The sequence below is a fragment of the Lytechinus variegatus genome, chromosome 2 (genome assembly GCF_018143015.1).
Source record: "Lytechinus variegatus isolate NC3 chromosome 2, Lvar_3.0, whole genome shotgun sequence".
In the NCBI taxonomy this organism is placed as follows: domain Eukaryota; kingdom Metazoa; phylum Echinodermata; class Echinoidea; order Temnopleuroida; family Toxopneustidae; genus Lytechinus; species Lytechinus variegatus.
In genome coordinates this window covers 32,129,800-32,148,669 of record NC_054741.1, presented here as the reverse complement: position 1 = coordinate 32,148,669, position 18,870 = coordinate 32,129,800, and the positions used below count along the sequence as shown (strand labels likewise).

Below are 18,870 nucleotides of genomic sequence, written 5' to 3'. Positions count from 1 at the left end.
GTGCTCTAGCTGTCTTGCGAAATAATGCCAAACTTAAAATGTCATCTTTTCTTTCTTTTTTTTCATCCAATTTTATCCTTCTAATTGTTTTAATAGTGTCATTTCTCTCTCTCCCCTCTCTCTCCCCCTCTCTCTCCTTTTATTCATTTTGCTATTGTGTTGAATATAACAACTTTTGTTCATGATCTTGATCGCAAAGGCATAAGGAACATAGGTAACATTGCTTGATATAATAGGCCTATAGAGAAAAGGAGTTGGCATTGGCTGCGATCCTGTGGGCGGTGCATGCGGCACAGTGCTCCCACTTTTGAAGCTCTAAAAAGTGACCCTTATAAATTATACCCAAGAACTCGACCCACCCCCTCTAATAAACACGTTCTTTTCCCCTTTCAACCTTCTTTCTACCTGTGCCCATTCTCGTATATTTGCCCGAGCCGGGCAGTCAAATCTACTCATGCGTGACTAAATTATTTCCAAACACCCCTTAAACGAGTTTTTTTCTCTGTGTGCAAAATAACCCCTAAACAAGGTTTTCGCGGGCTATATTTACACATTTTGGCCCATAAACAAGCTGTCGTCAAACATGACCCCGGGAGAAAACTTGGTGAGGGGGCATACCCTATACGTTTGACCCTGTGATTGACCAGTCTTTCAAAACCACCCTTTTTCTCGAAAATCAGTGTTATTGATACTTAACGAGTGCACGGGCGGCCCTTGTCCAAAATTGAAAAAAAAACACCCCTTTAAACGCGTTTTTTTTGGGGGGAGGGGGTAGTCACGCATGTGCAGCAATATGTTTGACTACCCCCCCCCCTCGGGTTAATAGGCCTACCGCTCTTTTCATGCAAGATCAGTGGGATGTTTTCTTCATTATTTTCCCATCTACACGTGCCTATCTTACTTGGATGATTCTTTTCAAAATGTGTTTATGCCCCAACTTAAGCTCCCTTTTTTTTATTGTGAAATTCATCTTCTGTAAGTGTGCCACTTCCCATCTCTGATCAATTGCCCTATTTGAATATGTCCTAATTTACTTCTGATAAATGCCCCTTTTTTCATAGTTTGTTCAAAACTTGCATTAAAGGTATATTTTTGCAGTTAGTGTCATTTCTGCAGTGGAAGCGGAACTCGGGGATGGGGCACCAAAGTTTCCAATAGAACTGTGCCCTCTATGGGCAACATCTTTTTACTCTGTATCCTTTCCTATAGTTGATTCTCTTATTTGTAATGTATTTCTTATAACAACTCCTTTGTTTTTCATTGATTTTTCCCGATCTTTTTCGTCTCAGAAGGGCCACGTATACAGGACAGAGAATATTTCTTTCAGTGAATTCTATTCAACGAAGTTTTTTATTCCTAAACAGGGCATTTAGTCTCTCAACTTATACAATGCTCTCTGGGAGGCAACAAAATAAGGGCATTTTCCCCTATAATAACACGGCACTTTGTTTATTTTCTTTTCAAGCGATAAAGAGTGTCTTCCGTGAGGATTTTGTTTCCAAGGACTTTCTTTTAAAAAACATAATAATTTCAAGGGGAAGAATATTCTATACCTTTTTAACAAACTTTAAAAAAAGAAAAGTTGTATTTGGGCCCCATAATACACACACAAACCAGCGCGTGTACTATCTTCATCATTTTGAAGCAGCACAAAATATCTATAATAAATCTCTGCTTTACAGAAAAAAAGTTCCCTTTTCATTTCCTGAACGTGATTTTTAAATTTGCAAATGACATACATATCAAGCAATCAATCAATATTTTTTTCATTTCTCTAAATTTGAATTATCCATGTTTGGATTATACTTGCATTTAATCTATAGGATAAATTCTGATTCTGTTTCTGTTTATGGTAACTCCCGTAGGAACCCGGCAAGACAGCATTTTGCAGGTAAACGCCAAGCTGGTATATAAGCAATTACCTAGGAAACATTAAACGTCTAGGATAATCAGTCATAGTAGCTGACGTTATAGACGACAGATATCACTCTCGGGCCTTTTTAACAAAGGGGAGACAATGGCAGAGTTGGGATTCAAACTCACAACCTTGTAATTATGAGTCCAATGCTCTAACCACTGGACCACGCGACAAATGAAGATTGAACACACGTCAGGCCTTAAATGAAATCAAACAATACCCAATATGACAAGAACTAAAACTCAATTTTTATTTTCTTATAAACCTGACAAAGATGCAAATAAATGTAGGATGAAGCACTACATGCATGTCTATTCGTATTTTTATTGAGTTTAACCAAATACATTTCAAAAATTTAAGAGAAAATATTCAGCGATAGCTAAATTAGTATTGAATAATTGAAGAAAATAATTACACTTTCTAGAAAAGTTTAAGTTTTGTGTAAATGAATGACAATTATCTAACTTATTTTTTCTTCAACAATATTAAGATATCAAACAAGTACTTATACAAGCACAATATTACAAAATAAGCATTTACTGTTCAATAAACCACACCAACCCCCTTCTTTCCCTCTCATCTTTCTTGTAAATATTCTACGCCTCAAAGTAGGAACCAAATATATTTAAAGAAAGATAAAACCTTTGGAACAAGATAGCTTATGTGAAAACAAATAATCAAAGAAACAGATCAACGAAAGTTTGAGAAAAATTGAATGAATAATAAGAAAGTTATGAGCAAAGAATATATTATGGATAAAGGGTTTGTATCACTATAAGAAAGAGCAAAAAGAGACATTTGGGGGGTATTTTGTAGGCATCAAAGGGAAGCTTGTTGATGCTCATAACTTTCTCATTAATTGTCCAATTTTTCTCAAACTTTCAAAGGTCTTGTTCTTTTCTTTTTCTCTTTCCACACAAGCCCACTTGTTCCAAGGGTTTCATTCCCCTTTAACTGAAGTTGTCACCCGTCCATATCCCATATTGCCAAAAATATATGTATATATAGATCCCTAAGAATTCAGGACACTATAATGTTATGCGGGTTGCCAGTATTGAACATTCTACAAATATTTGGTGAGTATGACTGATTGCCTTTCGAAATATACAAGTCAAAAGTGGCAAACGATAATTATGTCACATATAAACTCCTATTTCAGACATGATTTTTGTCACTTTAATTTGTTTGTTTATTATCCTTCAAATCATCAGTCATTGTATAAAAGGAAAACACTTTTTCATGATAAAACTTTATATCAACTACTTGACAGTACAAACAACTGACACATGCATCACTTTTACTCCGTTCTCCTTTTCTTGAGTGGAAAATTCCGTCTCATTATCGCATCAGTTGATATTTTCAGGAAACTGATGTATGCATCGGCCTTGATATATAATCAAAGTATCGTTCACAATCTATTGTTTTTGTATGTAAGTTTCACTCTTTAGTATTAAGGTTTTAATTTTCACATTCCTTTTCACTAAAATAATGATGAAAATGTGGGTTTCCTTCTGTCGAGGCATTTTCCTTTATAATCCACGTAAAAACATGAATTCAGATCCCCCTCCCGAAAAAAAATAGTTATCAACGGCGAATCTTGAACTATATCCTTGATGTATTTTCTAAGGGCTTTGTCCTTCACTGTTTGGAGCTTCGATGCTCGCATTCTTCTTCTGTTCCTCTTTCTTCCTGTCTTTTTTGGATCTATCAAATAAAAACAATATGCAACAAAACTTATTAGCTATTATAATGATTAATAATAATAACGTTTTATTTACCCAGGGCAGTCACTTTAATCAAAAGACTGCTCTTCCAGTGAGCCCTGCACAACATATATTATCATTACCCTTGTTTAAATGCTAAGCGCCAAGCAAGAAGGCAGAAGGTCCCATTTTTATAAGCCTTTGGTATGACTCGGCCGGGGATCGAACCCACACCCCCCCCCGTTTTTATGAGGCGGGCGCTCTATACTAATATTTTTTTTTTTTTATCTTTGCAGTTTTTATTCGTCATAAAAAATAATCAAAATATACAAAACATATCGTTGCACTTCAATAAAAAAGAACATTGTATAAGTACATACAACATAATCTTAATTTACAAGAAAATTGTACCCCAGCGCTGCCGACAGGACGATCCATTAACAGAAAAAGGGAGGGTACGGCCATACCTAACGGTCCAGAGTCGACCTGGCGGCATCGCCGGGGTATAGCGCAACAACAACAAAAAAAATTATGACATTTTCATGTATTAACATGACCGGAAGCACCACTACAACATGAACAGAAGATAAAACAAAGTCACAAAAAAGGATAACACAAAATATGAATCTACAGTGGTTACAATTTATGCAATGGAAAAATACTTGTTTATGTTTTGCCATTTTACATTGTGTTTACTGAGTTTGTTTTTCTTTTTTGCAATAATTTCTTCGGTAACTTTATAAGATAAAAGATAATAATTAAATTGTTTTAAACTAGGGAGAGTCTCTTGGTATTTACATCGCAAAATGAATTGTTTACCAAGTAAAATTAGAAAATTAAATGCTAAGGTGAATGGAGTAAGTGGTTCTAGTAATCCAAATAAAACAGTTTCTCGTGAAAGGAAATAATTAGGACTAAAGTCAGTCACTCTCGTACGCAACGCATTCCAAAAGGATGCTATTTTAGGGCATACAAAAAATAAATGATCTAATGTCTCGGGTGTCGCATTACAAAAAGAACATAATGCATCGGTCTTCTTTCCTATTTTTGTGAGCCATTCATTTGTAGGTATTAAGTTATTTAAAATTTTATAGTGTGTGATTCGAAGTCTGGTGTCAATAGTGATTCGTAATGGAAGAGTGAACAATTTGGAAGTCTGTTGCCTATCGATGTTGTAAAGTTGATTAAAGTGAGTAAACACCTTGGAGGTTTCAGAGTTATTAATGTTTAAAAAAGTGCGATAAAATTGCTTTGTCGATATATTCTGAATTTGTCTAAATGCAGATTCACAGAAAAGAGAAGGGAAATCCTCAGGTTCTTTTACAAGATGATAGTAGTCTTGTTGTAAAAAGAAAACTTTCCATTTCCCTGGCATTATTTTATAGCAATCTAACAATTCAAAATACTCAGTAAACTTTAACCCCCTTTCCTTCGCTTCCCTCCAGCGTAGTGGGCGTCCAAATTCATCTAACATATCAGTAATTTTGGTGAATCCCTTTTCTTTTATGTTTGGTCTATAGATAGATTTTCCTTTAAATGTGATATATTGATTGTTCCATATAAACTCATTGGTAATATCTATTTTCCTTTCCAATAAACACCATGTTTGTAAAATGTCCATCAACCAATTTGACACTTCAATATTCAAATATTTCATATCAAAATTACAATAAAAAATGTATTCTCCACCGACAGGTGACAACAATTCTAAACATATACCTTTCCAGCCCTTCGAAGTTGAAGAGAAAAGTCTCGAAACCCATTTCATTTTCTGAGCTTGAATAATCGATTTGAGGCAAGTCATCTTTAACCCCCCTTCATCGTATTCTTTAACCAAAACTTCACGTTTTACTCTATCAGGACCACCCCAAATGAATTCATACAGTAATGTGTTCACCTTATGAATAAATGAATAAGGTATAGATAATATGCTGGCTGCATATAACAGCTGAGAGGTAGCAAAAGTTTTTACAATTTGGATTTTCCCGTATAATGATAAATTCCTGGCTTTCCATAAATTTAGTTGAGATTTAATGTTGGATAAAATTCTTTGTAATTGCGCCATTCTATCCTCAAAAGAGTAAGAGATGTCGATTCCAAGAATTGTCAAAACGTTAAAAAACTTTATATCTATTGGTATAGATGGCTTTTGCAAACTGAATTGTCCTATAAACATTGCTTTCGTCTTATCGTAATTCAGTGAGAGTGATGAACATAATTGAAAATCATTTAGAGCTTCCGTGAGGTGATGATACGACTCAAAGTTTGACAAATAAACCGTTATGTCATCGGCGTACAGAGACAACTTAATTTCATGAGTATTTTTTAATCTTATTCCTTGAATGTTTTCATTTTTTCTTATGTTTATGGCTAGCGTTTCTATAGCTAATATAAAAAGATATGGAGATAAAGGATCCCCCTGTCGTATTCCTTTTCCTACCGTAAAATATCCAGTTGAGACGTTATTGTTCATCACACAGCTTTCAATATTTTTGTAAAGAACACTGACATAATTGCAAAAATTATTTCCAAAGTTAAAACATTTCAAAACTTCTATCAAAAATTGGTGGTTCAATGAGTCAAATGCTTTTTTAAAATCGAGGCTTAATAAAATACCGCCCAAACGCTTAAGCCTAGTATAGAACATTGTCTCAAGTACTGTTCTCACGGCTTCACCTATGTATCTATTTTTAACAAAAGCTACTTGATCAGGATGAATGATAGATGGTAAAATATTTTTCAGTCTCTGTGCTAAGGCTTTGGAGCCGATCTTGATATCAACATTTAAGAGAGTTATGGGCCTATAATTTTCAATAAACATTTTATCCTTCCCCTTTTTTGCTATAAGTGTAATTATGCCTTGCCTCTGTGACGTAGACATCATTCCTCGTTCAAAACTGTAATTAAGAGTATCTACGACCAACGGTCCAAGTTTGCTCCAAAAATGACAATAAAATTCGACGGTTATTCCGTCGTTACCGGGTGATTTGTTCTTAGCCATGGCAAATAAAGAAGAAGTACATTCCGAAAGAGTTAATTCTTTCTCGCATAAGTCACGCTGGTTTGGCGATAACTTGGGTATACAATTTGACTCCAAAAACTTACAGTTATTAAACAATTTGGGGTCTTCTGTTTTGTATAAGTTTGCATAGAAATTCTTAATGTGAGTATTCACTTTCAAAGTATCGGTTAAAATTTCATCCCCTACTTTTAGTCTGTTTATTGTTGATCTTGCCTTGTTGGCCTTTTCCAAGTTTAAAAAGAATTTGCTGTTTTTTTCTCCGTATTCTACCCAGATTGCGCGGGACCGGACTATTATACCATGAGTTATACGGTCCATGTGCACTTCATAATCTAGCTTAGCCTTTTCATATTCGTCAACATATTTTTCACCATCTTTATCCACCAAAATCTGAAGATGTTTTAATTTCACTTCTAACTCCCTTTTCTGCTCTCTTAAAATTTTAGCTCCAATGAATGGGCAGATTCATACTATATTTCCTTGAGAATAAACGGATGTTATATTTCAGAAATTCCCATCTCATACGTATGTCTTCAAATTGAACTGATTCGGTTATCCAATTGTCTATATTTTCAGACATTTTTACACGAAACTGTTCATCATCTAAAAGACTATTATTGAATTTCCAGTTGATTGACAAAGGTCGTTTCTTTTGTGAAAATTCGATAATAAGTATAATTGCAGAATGATCTGAACTCATACCGGGTATAATATCAGTTTTTTGTATGAAATCTTGTAGATTATCAGAAATAAACCAAAAATCAAGTCTACTTTGTATTAACGGATGGCATTGCCGCCAAGTGTATCTCCTCAATAACGGATTCCTTAATCTCCAAATATCAACTAAATCAAAATTATTCTGTATCTCATTAATAGTATCACTGATATCATTATGGAGGTGAGGGTTTCCACCCATTCTATCCAAATCTACATCTAACATGGTATTAAAATCTCCCCCAATCACCACCGGTATAGTTTTTATGTCGTTTATTGATAGCAAATTATCATTTATTTGCTTGAAAAATTGTTTTTGATCTGCGTGTTTATCTGCCGTAGGTGCATATATGTTCAATAAAATATATTCATTGTCATCTATGCTAACCCGTAAAAGGATAAACCTTCCTTCACTCGAAATTTGTTTGTATAATATTTTATAGTTCAAGTCATATTTAAAAAGTATAGTTACTCCGCAACTATGATGAGACCCGTGGGAAAATACAATGTCCCCTTTCCATTGAGACGACCAAAGATTAGTTATATCATCAGAGCTATATGTCTCCTGCAGGAATATCACATCTGCATTAATATCTTCCAGCCAATGAAAAACTTTATTCCTTTTAAAATTTGATCTAATGCCTCTTACATTTAGCGACAGAAATTTCAACTTTGTTTCTTTAATAATCATGAAGATATGACATCCTGATTTGTCATCCTCATAAAGCCGAAATTACAAAAGCGAAGGATTAAAAACAAACAGGTAATGAAAATAGGAAAGTTTACCGGTACCCTAATGGAAAGCCATGGCAAAGTGTATCTCGTAAACATGATTAATTCAAATAGAATACGTTTCAACAAAATCATGACAAGAGTATCACAATTAAAGAATTTAACATAAGAATGGGCCTTGTAAAATAACATCGATCCCGAAGCATGCACAATGAATGACCGACTGTTAGTCCCAATTAAAACATCTGCAATTCTCTGTGTGATTTGTATGTTAAAAATTCTTTCTACTGGAAAAAGGAGTATTTGAATATAAATCAAAGGTGTGTTAAAGTATCTTAAGAGATGGCAGTAAAAAAAAATAGTTAGCATGCATGACAAGCCTTCTCGCCGAATTATCCAAACTCTAACTGCATAATCAACACCCAATTGATTATGTAACGTTTGTAAAAGAACCATGGCTTCGATATTGAGAAGCATGTTTAGTTGAGATATCATACAGTGCATACCATCATCATAATGGGGTAATTGAATAATTGAAAAACTCGACAGTCGAATGACCGTATAAGAATGCAATTTAAAGACCTCGAATATGTTTTGCCTATTAAAACTTTGAAGCCAATGAAAAAAATTCCATCCATTCAAACATGTAAACAAAAAGCAACATGTATTTATATCACGTCCAAAGAATTTTGTGTGCAAGAGTTGTTTACGGACTTTACAGTTTACTGAAAGCCAAGAATTGCGGGAAAGATATATATACACATTATCATCGTGATAATCTAAACTAGGAAACAATGTATTGAATTCCAGAAGAAAAGGTGTATTCAAGCGACCACTTTTTAGCCAGTGTTTATGCCTAATAAGATTCCTCCAAAATTCCTTTCGGCAGCTGAAAATTAGCATAAGAAAAAGAATCATTCTACTAGAAAACGCTATATAAATCACCCGGTCGATTTATAATACGTGTATCTTCCTCGATATATGCGTTATCATGAGAATGCAAGTGTTTGGCTACAACAATCGTTCGGATAAAATGAATAACCACTAAACATGCTAAACTGGCTTGCATACTGAAAAGAGTATGTAGTTGCCATAAAGCCTGGGGCTGCATATGAAAAGAAACTATACTGACTTCCAACATGGGCATACAAATTACTGAACTCTCAAAATCTATTCTTTGTACATGAATATCTGTCAGAGGCCTACATCCCACTCTGTGAAGTACTGTCATTGAATAAAAAATGCTTAACACCTGTCGTATATCATTAGGATTTGAAATAAGGCAGATAAACCATGACCTCTTAACCCTCCTATCATAATTGTGTTTGTTAATAAAGTACCTTGCGAAAACAAGACAATGTAGACTATTAACATTGCAAAACAAATCATCAGAGATCCCTGTGCATTCCCCAAAAGGGGAATTGCTTGACATAAATTGTAACGTTCTACAAGTAACACTTCATATAGATACATACATATATATGCAAACATAAAGACAATTATAACAGATTGATTCATGTTGTAGTAGTGCGTATCAAATCAAAGCATGACCTCTCCGAACGGAGACTCTGCTAGAAAAACCAACATTATTCGTGTTCACACTTATAATCAGTAGCAAAAAGCAATTAAGATAAAATATATATTTTATATATATACTAATATACTAATATGCCGTTATGCCTGGTTAATTAATGAAATCTGTTTGCTATAAACCCCCGGGGGTGGGGGCACTTACATTGACGAGTGGATACCATGCGCGACCAAAAAACACGTAAAAAGGATGTCCTTTTCACGATAGGGTACGTTACGTACGTAACGTGATAAGGGTGTCAAAAACACAAAAATAATGAAAGAGGGTACCTATTTCGCTCGGAAAATTACGTGTTTAGGGTCGAATTTGCGGGAATGATAAAACAAAATTACAATGTTTTATAAAGGATGTCGTTTTTGCCCCAACACTTCGTGTTTAGAGTCCGATTTGCGCGAGGTGTATAAGGTGGGGTCGTACTAAACCAAATAAGGTAAAGCCGACCACCGATCAGGACCCGTAACAATAAAACATTCCTGGGTGGTGTTTCATAAAGCTGTTCGTAAAGTTACGCACAACTTTACGAATGACTGGAACATATTCTTATACATAAGTCAGCCTGTATTCACTTATAATATTTTACATATTATCATGTCTAAGAACCGTGGTTGTATTTGCTGCCCCACGGAAAGTCACAATTTTAGCGACCATCCCACATTCTAATAGGGATATATCATATAACACAAGAAAGGGTCACCAGTCGTGCGTAAATTCATTCCTAACTTACGAACAGCTTTATGAAACAGGCCCTGCACTTGTTTAGGGGTTCATTTCAGGGAATATTTGCCAAGAGTATCGTTTTGTTTCCAATACTTGTTAAGGGTATGGTTTCACACGGCAATACTTTTAAGGGGTGCATTTTTAGAATATGGAAAATCACTTGTTTAGGGTGCTTTTCGAGACCCCATGGTCGCGCATGGTATCTACTCGTGAATGGAAGTGGCCCCCGGGCTATAAACTGATCAAAATTCAATGATAATTTGCTTATAATAATTATGCGCCATTTGAATGATTGAATGAAAACATTTGAATGATTGAATGAAAACATTTGAATAGAAGGTAAACTAGAGGGGGAGAGGGGGCTCTCTCTAGTTCGTGTGTATAAGGGTAAGGATGTGCAAGCGCACATAATAATATTGGTGACAAACGGGGACGGTAAAGAAAAAAACACTCTGTATATTGGGGATATATTCCCGTATCATGCAAAATGGGGACGTTGTGTATGTGTATTACAATTTATCGGTAACCGGGGACGTTGGAGGCCTACACGACACAATATCCTTAATAAGCACTACTAATAAGCGTCAACTACCAATCATAACCCTCATCTTACACCAGAGAATTTAAAGAAGGCTAATAAATTGTCATATGTTTCCGTATTTTCTCAACGATACCATATCCGCAAACTTTGTTTTTTTGCAAAATGGTTCAGTATAAAAAAAACTTACTTTATTAGGAACATGATCATCATAGCAACGAGGATAATCATGCCGATGACAACAATCAAAGCAATCGTAGCTTGTACCGGGAAAGCTTTTTTTTAAACAAGAAAACAAAAATTGCAAATGATAATCTTGAACAGAATAGACATCGAAATACCTGATATCGGAACCGGGATCTGAAGCATTAAGTGAAAAGGATATTTCGTAAATGGGTAAAAGAAGAAAACAGAGAAACATTATTGACAGTTTTCGGATCCGGGATCAGAAAGTGAAAGGCTTTTTGTAAATGGATAAGAGAAGAGAAAAGGGAAACATTATTGACAGTTTGCGAAATTCCACCGAAGATTTGCAAAGTTTTGTGTACTTATATATATATATATATATATATATATATATATATTTATATATATATATATATATTACATCCCATATGCTTTTTTATCAGATAGTTGAATTTGTTTTGTTTTACAATCATTATTCCTTGGACATATTTTTTTCCATACACAATTCATTAAAAATTATTTATTCCTTATGGACAATTAAAGTTTGAAATGGGGATTTGTTCGCGCATAACTATTTTTAAAAATTCTTTTGATTCGCATCTAAACTTAAGCGACTTTTTCTGAATTGTCTGCATTTAATCCGTAATCAACATGTACAGATCAACTTCACATCTCGGTGGCCTTCTCTTTTATGCAATGTCTCATCGATAGCTCATTAAGTCAATTTGTTTTTCTTCCTTTTCCCTACTTACGATGTTGGGGTGATGGCATATCGACGATGGTGACAATAAATGAGCAAAAGTTGATATTTCCGTATCTGTCGGATGCAACATAAATAACCGCTGTTGTTGATTCCGACGGGAAACTATCATTGGGATGATGATTTTGGATGATGGAAACAGGACCTGATGGATCGTATGCGGTGACCTCTGGCCACGTGACAACTCTATCACTTGATCCGTTTAATGGTAGTGTGATGTTCTCTGGGCAAGTCAGGTTGGGTCCGGTGTCATCCGCTACATTCAGTAACGTAATAAAAACGGAATGATATTTTATGTTAATTAAATTGTTGAAAAATTAAATTAACAATATCGAATAGTCATCGATGCTTGGGATTTATATATTCATATACCCCTGGAATGATATTGAGGAATCTCTGTTTGAATTCTTAATGCCTATCTTGTTTTACAACAAAGGTTATGCAAATATTAATGTTTCGAAATAACCTGGGTCCTTATTAGAAATAATTGAATAAAATTCGAAAGCATTTTCAATTATTTAAAACCAAATACCCCTAATTCATCATCTGAGCCGCGTATACTTCTGCATATACTTTCTCAATGATAATCGGTCAAACCGAAAACGCAGATTACGCACGGACAGGGCATTCACATCTTCTCTAGATAGAAAATTTCGCACCACTGAAATCTAGAGGTAACTTTCAGTGTCACAAACATAAGCGTCGTCCTAGATAAATTACCGATACAATTTACATACATTACGATTTTTTGTCAATCTAAAGGGATGATACAAAAAAGGGGGAGAGAGAATAAGATAGCGAATTTGATTAAAGAGTCCACTGCCATCATACATGGCGATCTTAAGAGTTACCAGTAACATTTACGCTGAAAGAACACATCGCTGAGTTATTGTTCATGTCCCTCGCTTCATAGATGACAATGGCAAGTGGCCCTTGGGTTGAGAAGAGATCACCAGAGCTGTGGGACGATTCTAGGACAACTCGTCCTGAGTCATCAGAAGCCGTCGGTTCAGTCCAGTTCACAGACACGAAAAGATCCAAGGGGGCCGTGAAGACGCGGATGTCATCTGGACAGTCGACTAACTCTGGCTCAACGGTATCATCTGCAAGTGAAGAGTCGGACAAGTGCATATGTTTCAATACGTGACGAACAGATTGAGTATATTTACTTCGCCTGAAAGTCCCGTTCATTGGATTTGGAAATGCGAATAAAGGCAGAATTAACAGATCCTGCTCGTTCCACACACATGGTGACGTTATGGTAATGTGTGGTAATTTTTATTGTATTTGTTGCTGAACCCTATCCCCATTACCGTTTACCATATTGGCAAATCGTATAAGCTTTCTATCAAATCTGATTATGAGATATCTACACTTCCATGTCAACTTTACCCCCATTTTACTTTTAGTGCACAATATGGTTAGACTATAAGATTAAATTGGCTCAAGACTCCCAAAAAATAATTCCATAATTTTCATAACAGCTTCTTTGCAATTTGACAAGAGTTAAAAAGTATTTAGGAAAACTCATCTTACTTGCAATTACAAAGCAGTAGAAGCTTGTAGGAGTGTGGTGACAAATTTCAAGATCAGGATCACAAGGGCGTGATGCGCAAAAGTCCACCTCTGCAAAAATAGGATATTTACATTTATATTGAATCCATAATGTTTTCTCTAATCACATAAAAAAAATGGCAAAGGGTACAAGGCGCGGTTATGTATTTCAAACGATTCCTTGTTATTGCACACTCTTAAAATATATTGGGTACAAGTGCTCCATTAAGGTAATTATGTGTCCAACCAACATTGGGCATTTCATTCGGGCATTTTATTTTTTCCAGTGTGATGAAAATTTTGCCCATTCTAACGTAATTGATGCCCAATTTTTTTTCTAACATTAAAATTGCTGATTATGTTTTAACCTTATACTGGACAATATGTTTTCCGCATTGGATAAAATACTGCCCCGAATCGGTTGTAGTGGTAACAAATTTACCCACTATTTTTTTTATAGTGTTGTGCATCGAAAACAGAGGTGTCTGTCGTCTGATCACAGTAAGTTGTCTGATAGGCCTCATCAATTTCGTAACATCACCAAGCTTTAACCATGATTATAATTACGCATTTTGATTGATGTTAGTGGTTCGGTTTGAGATATTGATTTATAAGTTACTGTCCATCAAAACAGAAAAGGGGTGTTTCGTTGCAAGAATGTTATGCAATTCGTTCTTATCGTACAACCAAAATTACTTCCAAGTTGGCCTAGGCCTATGTATGAAGCAGTGGAGGGTCGGCTCGCATGCAAGGCCGTGGCAGGTTATGAGTTAAACCCACATCATTCTGGTATACTGGGAAGTGTTACATGGGAATAACCGAATTCGTAGTCACCATATGAAGGATAGGTAACCAAGGTAACAGAAGAAAGTCTACATCATTCCTCACCTGAGACCTGGATAGGAATGACGCAGTCGGCTTGTAATCCGTTGCTGGTGATGAACCTGTAAAGCACTAGATGTACCCCGTGATCGAAGACATCTCCAGGCATTTGAGAGGAAACTGTCGTGATAATATCACTGGCGTTGACTGGGTTCGAGGCGTTGGGTGGTTGGAAGAAGACTGGGAGAGATGTTGCAAGCGGACTGGTGTTGTACACTGCTGGTGTCCTACTTACCGGGCAACCTGATATTACAGGTGCTAGGTTCGTACTTGGATCACCTATTCGTTACATATTTTAGATTTAAAGATCCAGACCGGACCCAAAATGAAACTGACAAATTATATACCAATCGAAAGCTTATAAGCTACTATACAGCAAGGTATGCTTTATGCATTTTCACTGCTTCCCAGCTGAGTATTTTGCTTAAGAATATTCCAATTATCGGGCTTCGAACCCCGTTTAGAAAATAGGCTTTATTGTGCTTTTCACCTGCCTCGAGACCGTGACGTCACGTTGTGTAAGAAGCGTCGTGATTCCATAGGTTTGTACAGAGAAAAACTGGGTGATTTTTTTTTGTTTTCCAGATAACGCATTTCATTCTCTTCAATCCTATCACAGAGGGATATCACATATATTTTTTCCCACAAGCTTGAATTTATGAAATCTACAGTTTTAGTTTTTGCCATATTTTATTTCCAGCTTATTTGGCGCAGATTTCAATTCTATCTGCATTTTGATTATGTATAACAACTTTTCCTGACATAGCAATTTAGGCCCAATAAGAGCCAAACAAAGAAATCACAAAAAAGGTAGTGAATAGTTGTAGGTTTACAACAATTTGAACAGTGAATAATTTTGAGTGCCATTTTCATCTGAAAACGAAAAAAAAATGGATTCATAACATGGAAATGGAAGAAAATACCCAATGCTTTTGTACACAAACCTATGGAATCACAACCCTCAAGACACAACGTGACGTCATCATTTCCAGGCGACGTGGGGGTGCTCAATTAAAGCGTAATTCTGAGGAGCAGTTTCTTTTATTTTCATTTAATATTTTTAACTATTGGAAGGAGATATATGTAATATTTTTGGTATATTTGTATTGTATGAATCATTACCTTTATTTTGATATATGATTGTTTTTACACCGGTCAGGGTTTCTAAAAAACAACCACAAGAATTTATACGTCTTAAGTTACAACACAGATAACATCTCTCTTTTCATTACTTAATTGGTTTCAGCATGGACCATAGTTTCAGCAATCCATGAGTTGAAAATGTTCTATGCATGTGTAACAAGTTGTTGATTTTGATGATAACTATATGGCCCTGGGTAATGGGGGTGCAGAAGACACTATATACTTTATGCATCATGCTTTGTTGTCCTTTACTGTTCTCAGTATTCTGTCATTTTTTTCCCATAGACTGAGACACTATGTCTGATGTTAAAAATAGAAGACATCGTAAATTCGGCAATGGTTCTCAACACTGCTAGACATAAGAGTTTGAAATTGATATCTAATTTAGGATACGCCGTCCAATATCGATATTAGATTTTCTGAGATCATGATCAGAAAAGTCCCTGATCAAGAACTTGAGCTAGATCAGTGATAATGATAAAGAGATAGATATCAACTCTCGAGACACTAACAATGATAGTCAGCAAGATGAATGAAATGAATTTCGGCAATTTTTCCAAGTGTATATATAGCCTATAACAGGAGGTGCATCTTAATTATCTCGAAAGACTCGTTTCGCCGTTTAACTGTTTAATGAAGCATTATCGTTGATATCTAAGATCCGGAGGTAAAAACAAAAATCGATACCCGCACCTTCGGAATCGAGATTTCTCTTAACTGAAGTCGAGACTGACCTCAGAAACCATATCAACCTCGACATACCCAGCATTGATGATTACCCAGAAAGGAAAAGATAATAAGAAATACGTTAATGTCTTGGCAGATCCACACATACCCGTTCTTGCACATGTTGCAATCTGTTATTTTGATTGTAAGATATTTCGTCAGTTCAGAATTGCCAAAATACAAAACATCAAAGTTGACTGACCCTCTACGGTGACATAAAAGAAGCACTGTCCTTCGTTTCCCGCTTCATCAGTAGCAGTGTAGATCACAACATTGCGTCCAATGCCAAATTCATGCCCGGAATCGAAGTCGCTTTGAACGAACACTGGCTCCGAGGTCGTCGGTTGAACCCACGTCACAGAAGCACTTTGTGAGCCGGCCAGTGCAGGCACAGTGACGTCTGATGGGCATACGATTACGGGTGGTAGCCGATCTTCATGGATATAGTGTGGAAATAAAATATGATAATTTGTTGTCACCATAAATTACAAGAACTACATTATCATCACCATGATCCCACTTATGTAATCATGATTTTGTTACTAAAGAATGGACATGGGTGTACTTCAAGATAGCTACTGCACACATGGCATTCGAGAGTGTTCGATCAGTTGTGCAAGCCCTAAATTTTCCCTTATTCAACTGGGCAATTCCATGAAATTATCAACATTTTTGTACCTCCGACCCCCATTTTTCTCAAGTCTTACTTCAATTCATAAACTGACCAAGTCATGGTCGTTAGGGAACATTACAGACTGTCAAAAGAACCAGAAATCATAGACAGAAAATTTCATGAAGGTCCCACAACCGGGGGAGTGTTTCATCAACATTTTCGTCTGACAAGTTGTCAGCCCTGACAACTTTCCTTGATTATGATTGGCTGAGAGGCACTGTTACCATAGTAACTGTCGGATAAAACGTCTGACAAGTCCTTTCATGAAACGCTCCCCGGGGGGGGGGGGTCGGACGTACATAATTTATGGAATTGCCCACATCAAAATACCTAAGCATGCATGCCAAAGTGACACTTACAATGTTGGATTCAGCTTTGTGCAAAGGTTTGATATAACAATGGAAAAGGTTGTCACTCCTTCAACCTTTCAAATGTTGATTTAACATTTCAGTATGATTATAAAGCCTATCATATCGATCAGAAAGGTTTTTACCTTCGCTTGTCCAGTTCACCTGAAATCCAGATCTTTCCGTGTTCTTATCAGTCAAAAAATACATCCATGCCGAGTCTGTATCATCCAGAACGAAATCCTTCGGAACCTTGTTTCCCGAGAAGTGATGGACATCACGGTTTGGAATATCTTCCCCTCGTAGATCAAGATCGAAGTCCACTGCCAACCCGGGACCAACCGTCAGATCGTCCTTGTATTTTTCAAGTTCGAACGGGTTGCTGAATGTGAACATGATCTTAGTTGCACTTGGGATGTACAGAAGATACAAGACAGTAGCCCGTGCAGCATACATGTCGGGATAAAACGGCGACTGGAATATCCCGCTGCGACAGTGAGGGCCATAGCAAGTGATTTGTGTTTGGACGTCTGCGATCGAGTTAATGAAAGACCGGTAGATATTTCATGATAGTGCTGGTATTTAAACATAACTTATACGAATAATAATTGGGTATCTTGCGACCTGCATCAAGAATTTGATTAAATCTTCTAAAACAGAATGATTGCTATCCTGATCACTGGTAGGCTTTAAAGTATTTAGTAAGCCCTACGCCTCATTCTGAAACAAGTAAAACTGCATTTCACATAACTAAAGAATTCAATGAAGACTGTCGAACAATATTCTGATTTCATACGAATTTTAATCCATACATTAATTTGAGGAAAGGTGTGAATCCTATGTTACAACCGATTGTGCACAGTTTAGTACCCACGTATGCCTATGTTATAACTGATTTCTGCAATCCGCGGGCCTGCCACCTTCCTACTTTTTAACAGGAGTTGTACCAGTGTATTTTAATGGGGGTGATGCTCTAAATCGAATAGATGCTTATTGTAGAGTGGGTTGCATTATTATACCCAGACCTTTCTTTTATATATATATATTTTTTTCTTTCCCAATTCTCTTTTCTTCTTAGATTTTATTTTTCCTCTTTTCTATTATTTTACTGCTTGATGAAAAAAAAAACTTATGAGAGTAAAGCCGACTCTCTGCCCCCCCCCCCCCTCCCCTATGGCGCCCAGCCCTCGTGAGCATAAATCATTATACCTTCAAGAAATTTTGAGGCAAAGATATAGAGCCCAATAAAAGTGAAGGGTACAAGGTATACTTGCTCATTTGTGCTGATTTAAAAAAGAATGAGCGGACCCGTACTTGATGGATGGATTAAAAAAAAAACATCAGTTGATAAAAAGGGGTTCTGATTGTTCCCATGCAGGGCTTTACAAAATAGGTATATATGATGGAAATGATTATGTATGAAGATTTTCTGAAGTTCACACATATCCTATATAGTCCTTGGTAATACATTATTATTTAAAGGGAAGAATAAATGTTATAGCAGCGAGTAACCATGGATGGACGTGGTAAAACTTACTGGAAGGTTGGCTGCAGTCATATCCTTGGTCCCTCTGACACTGACAGACATGCGTTGATTCCGTTGACCCAAATCGATCCCAGCATAACTGTCCAGCTGCACATTGGTTGGTAAGACATTCTGCCAG

General features: G+C 36.2%; 1 protein-coding gene across 1 annotated transcript; it reads right to left on the bottom strand.

Moving 5' to 3' along the window:
- Positions 1-2,831: 2,831 nt before the first annotated feature.
- LOC121407874 (hyalin-like) lies at positions 2,832-18,870 on the bottom strand. Its single transcript, XM_041599108.1, has 9 exons — positions 18,744-18,870; positions 17,353-17,736; positions 16,389-16,619; positions 14,324-14,596; positions 13,418-13,507; positions 12,733-12,984; positions 11,874-12,137; positions 11,126-11,210; positions 2,832-3,622 (listed from the first exon to the last, which is right to left on the bottom strand). Exons 2-9 carry the CDS (start codon positions 17,660-17,662, stop codon positions 3,541-3,543), a joined length of 1,587 nt encoding a protein of 528 aa, XP_041455042.1. The 5' UTR covers positions 17,663-17,736; positions 18,744-18,870; the 3' UTR covers positions 2,832-3,540.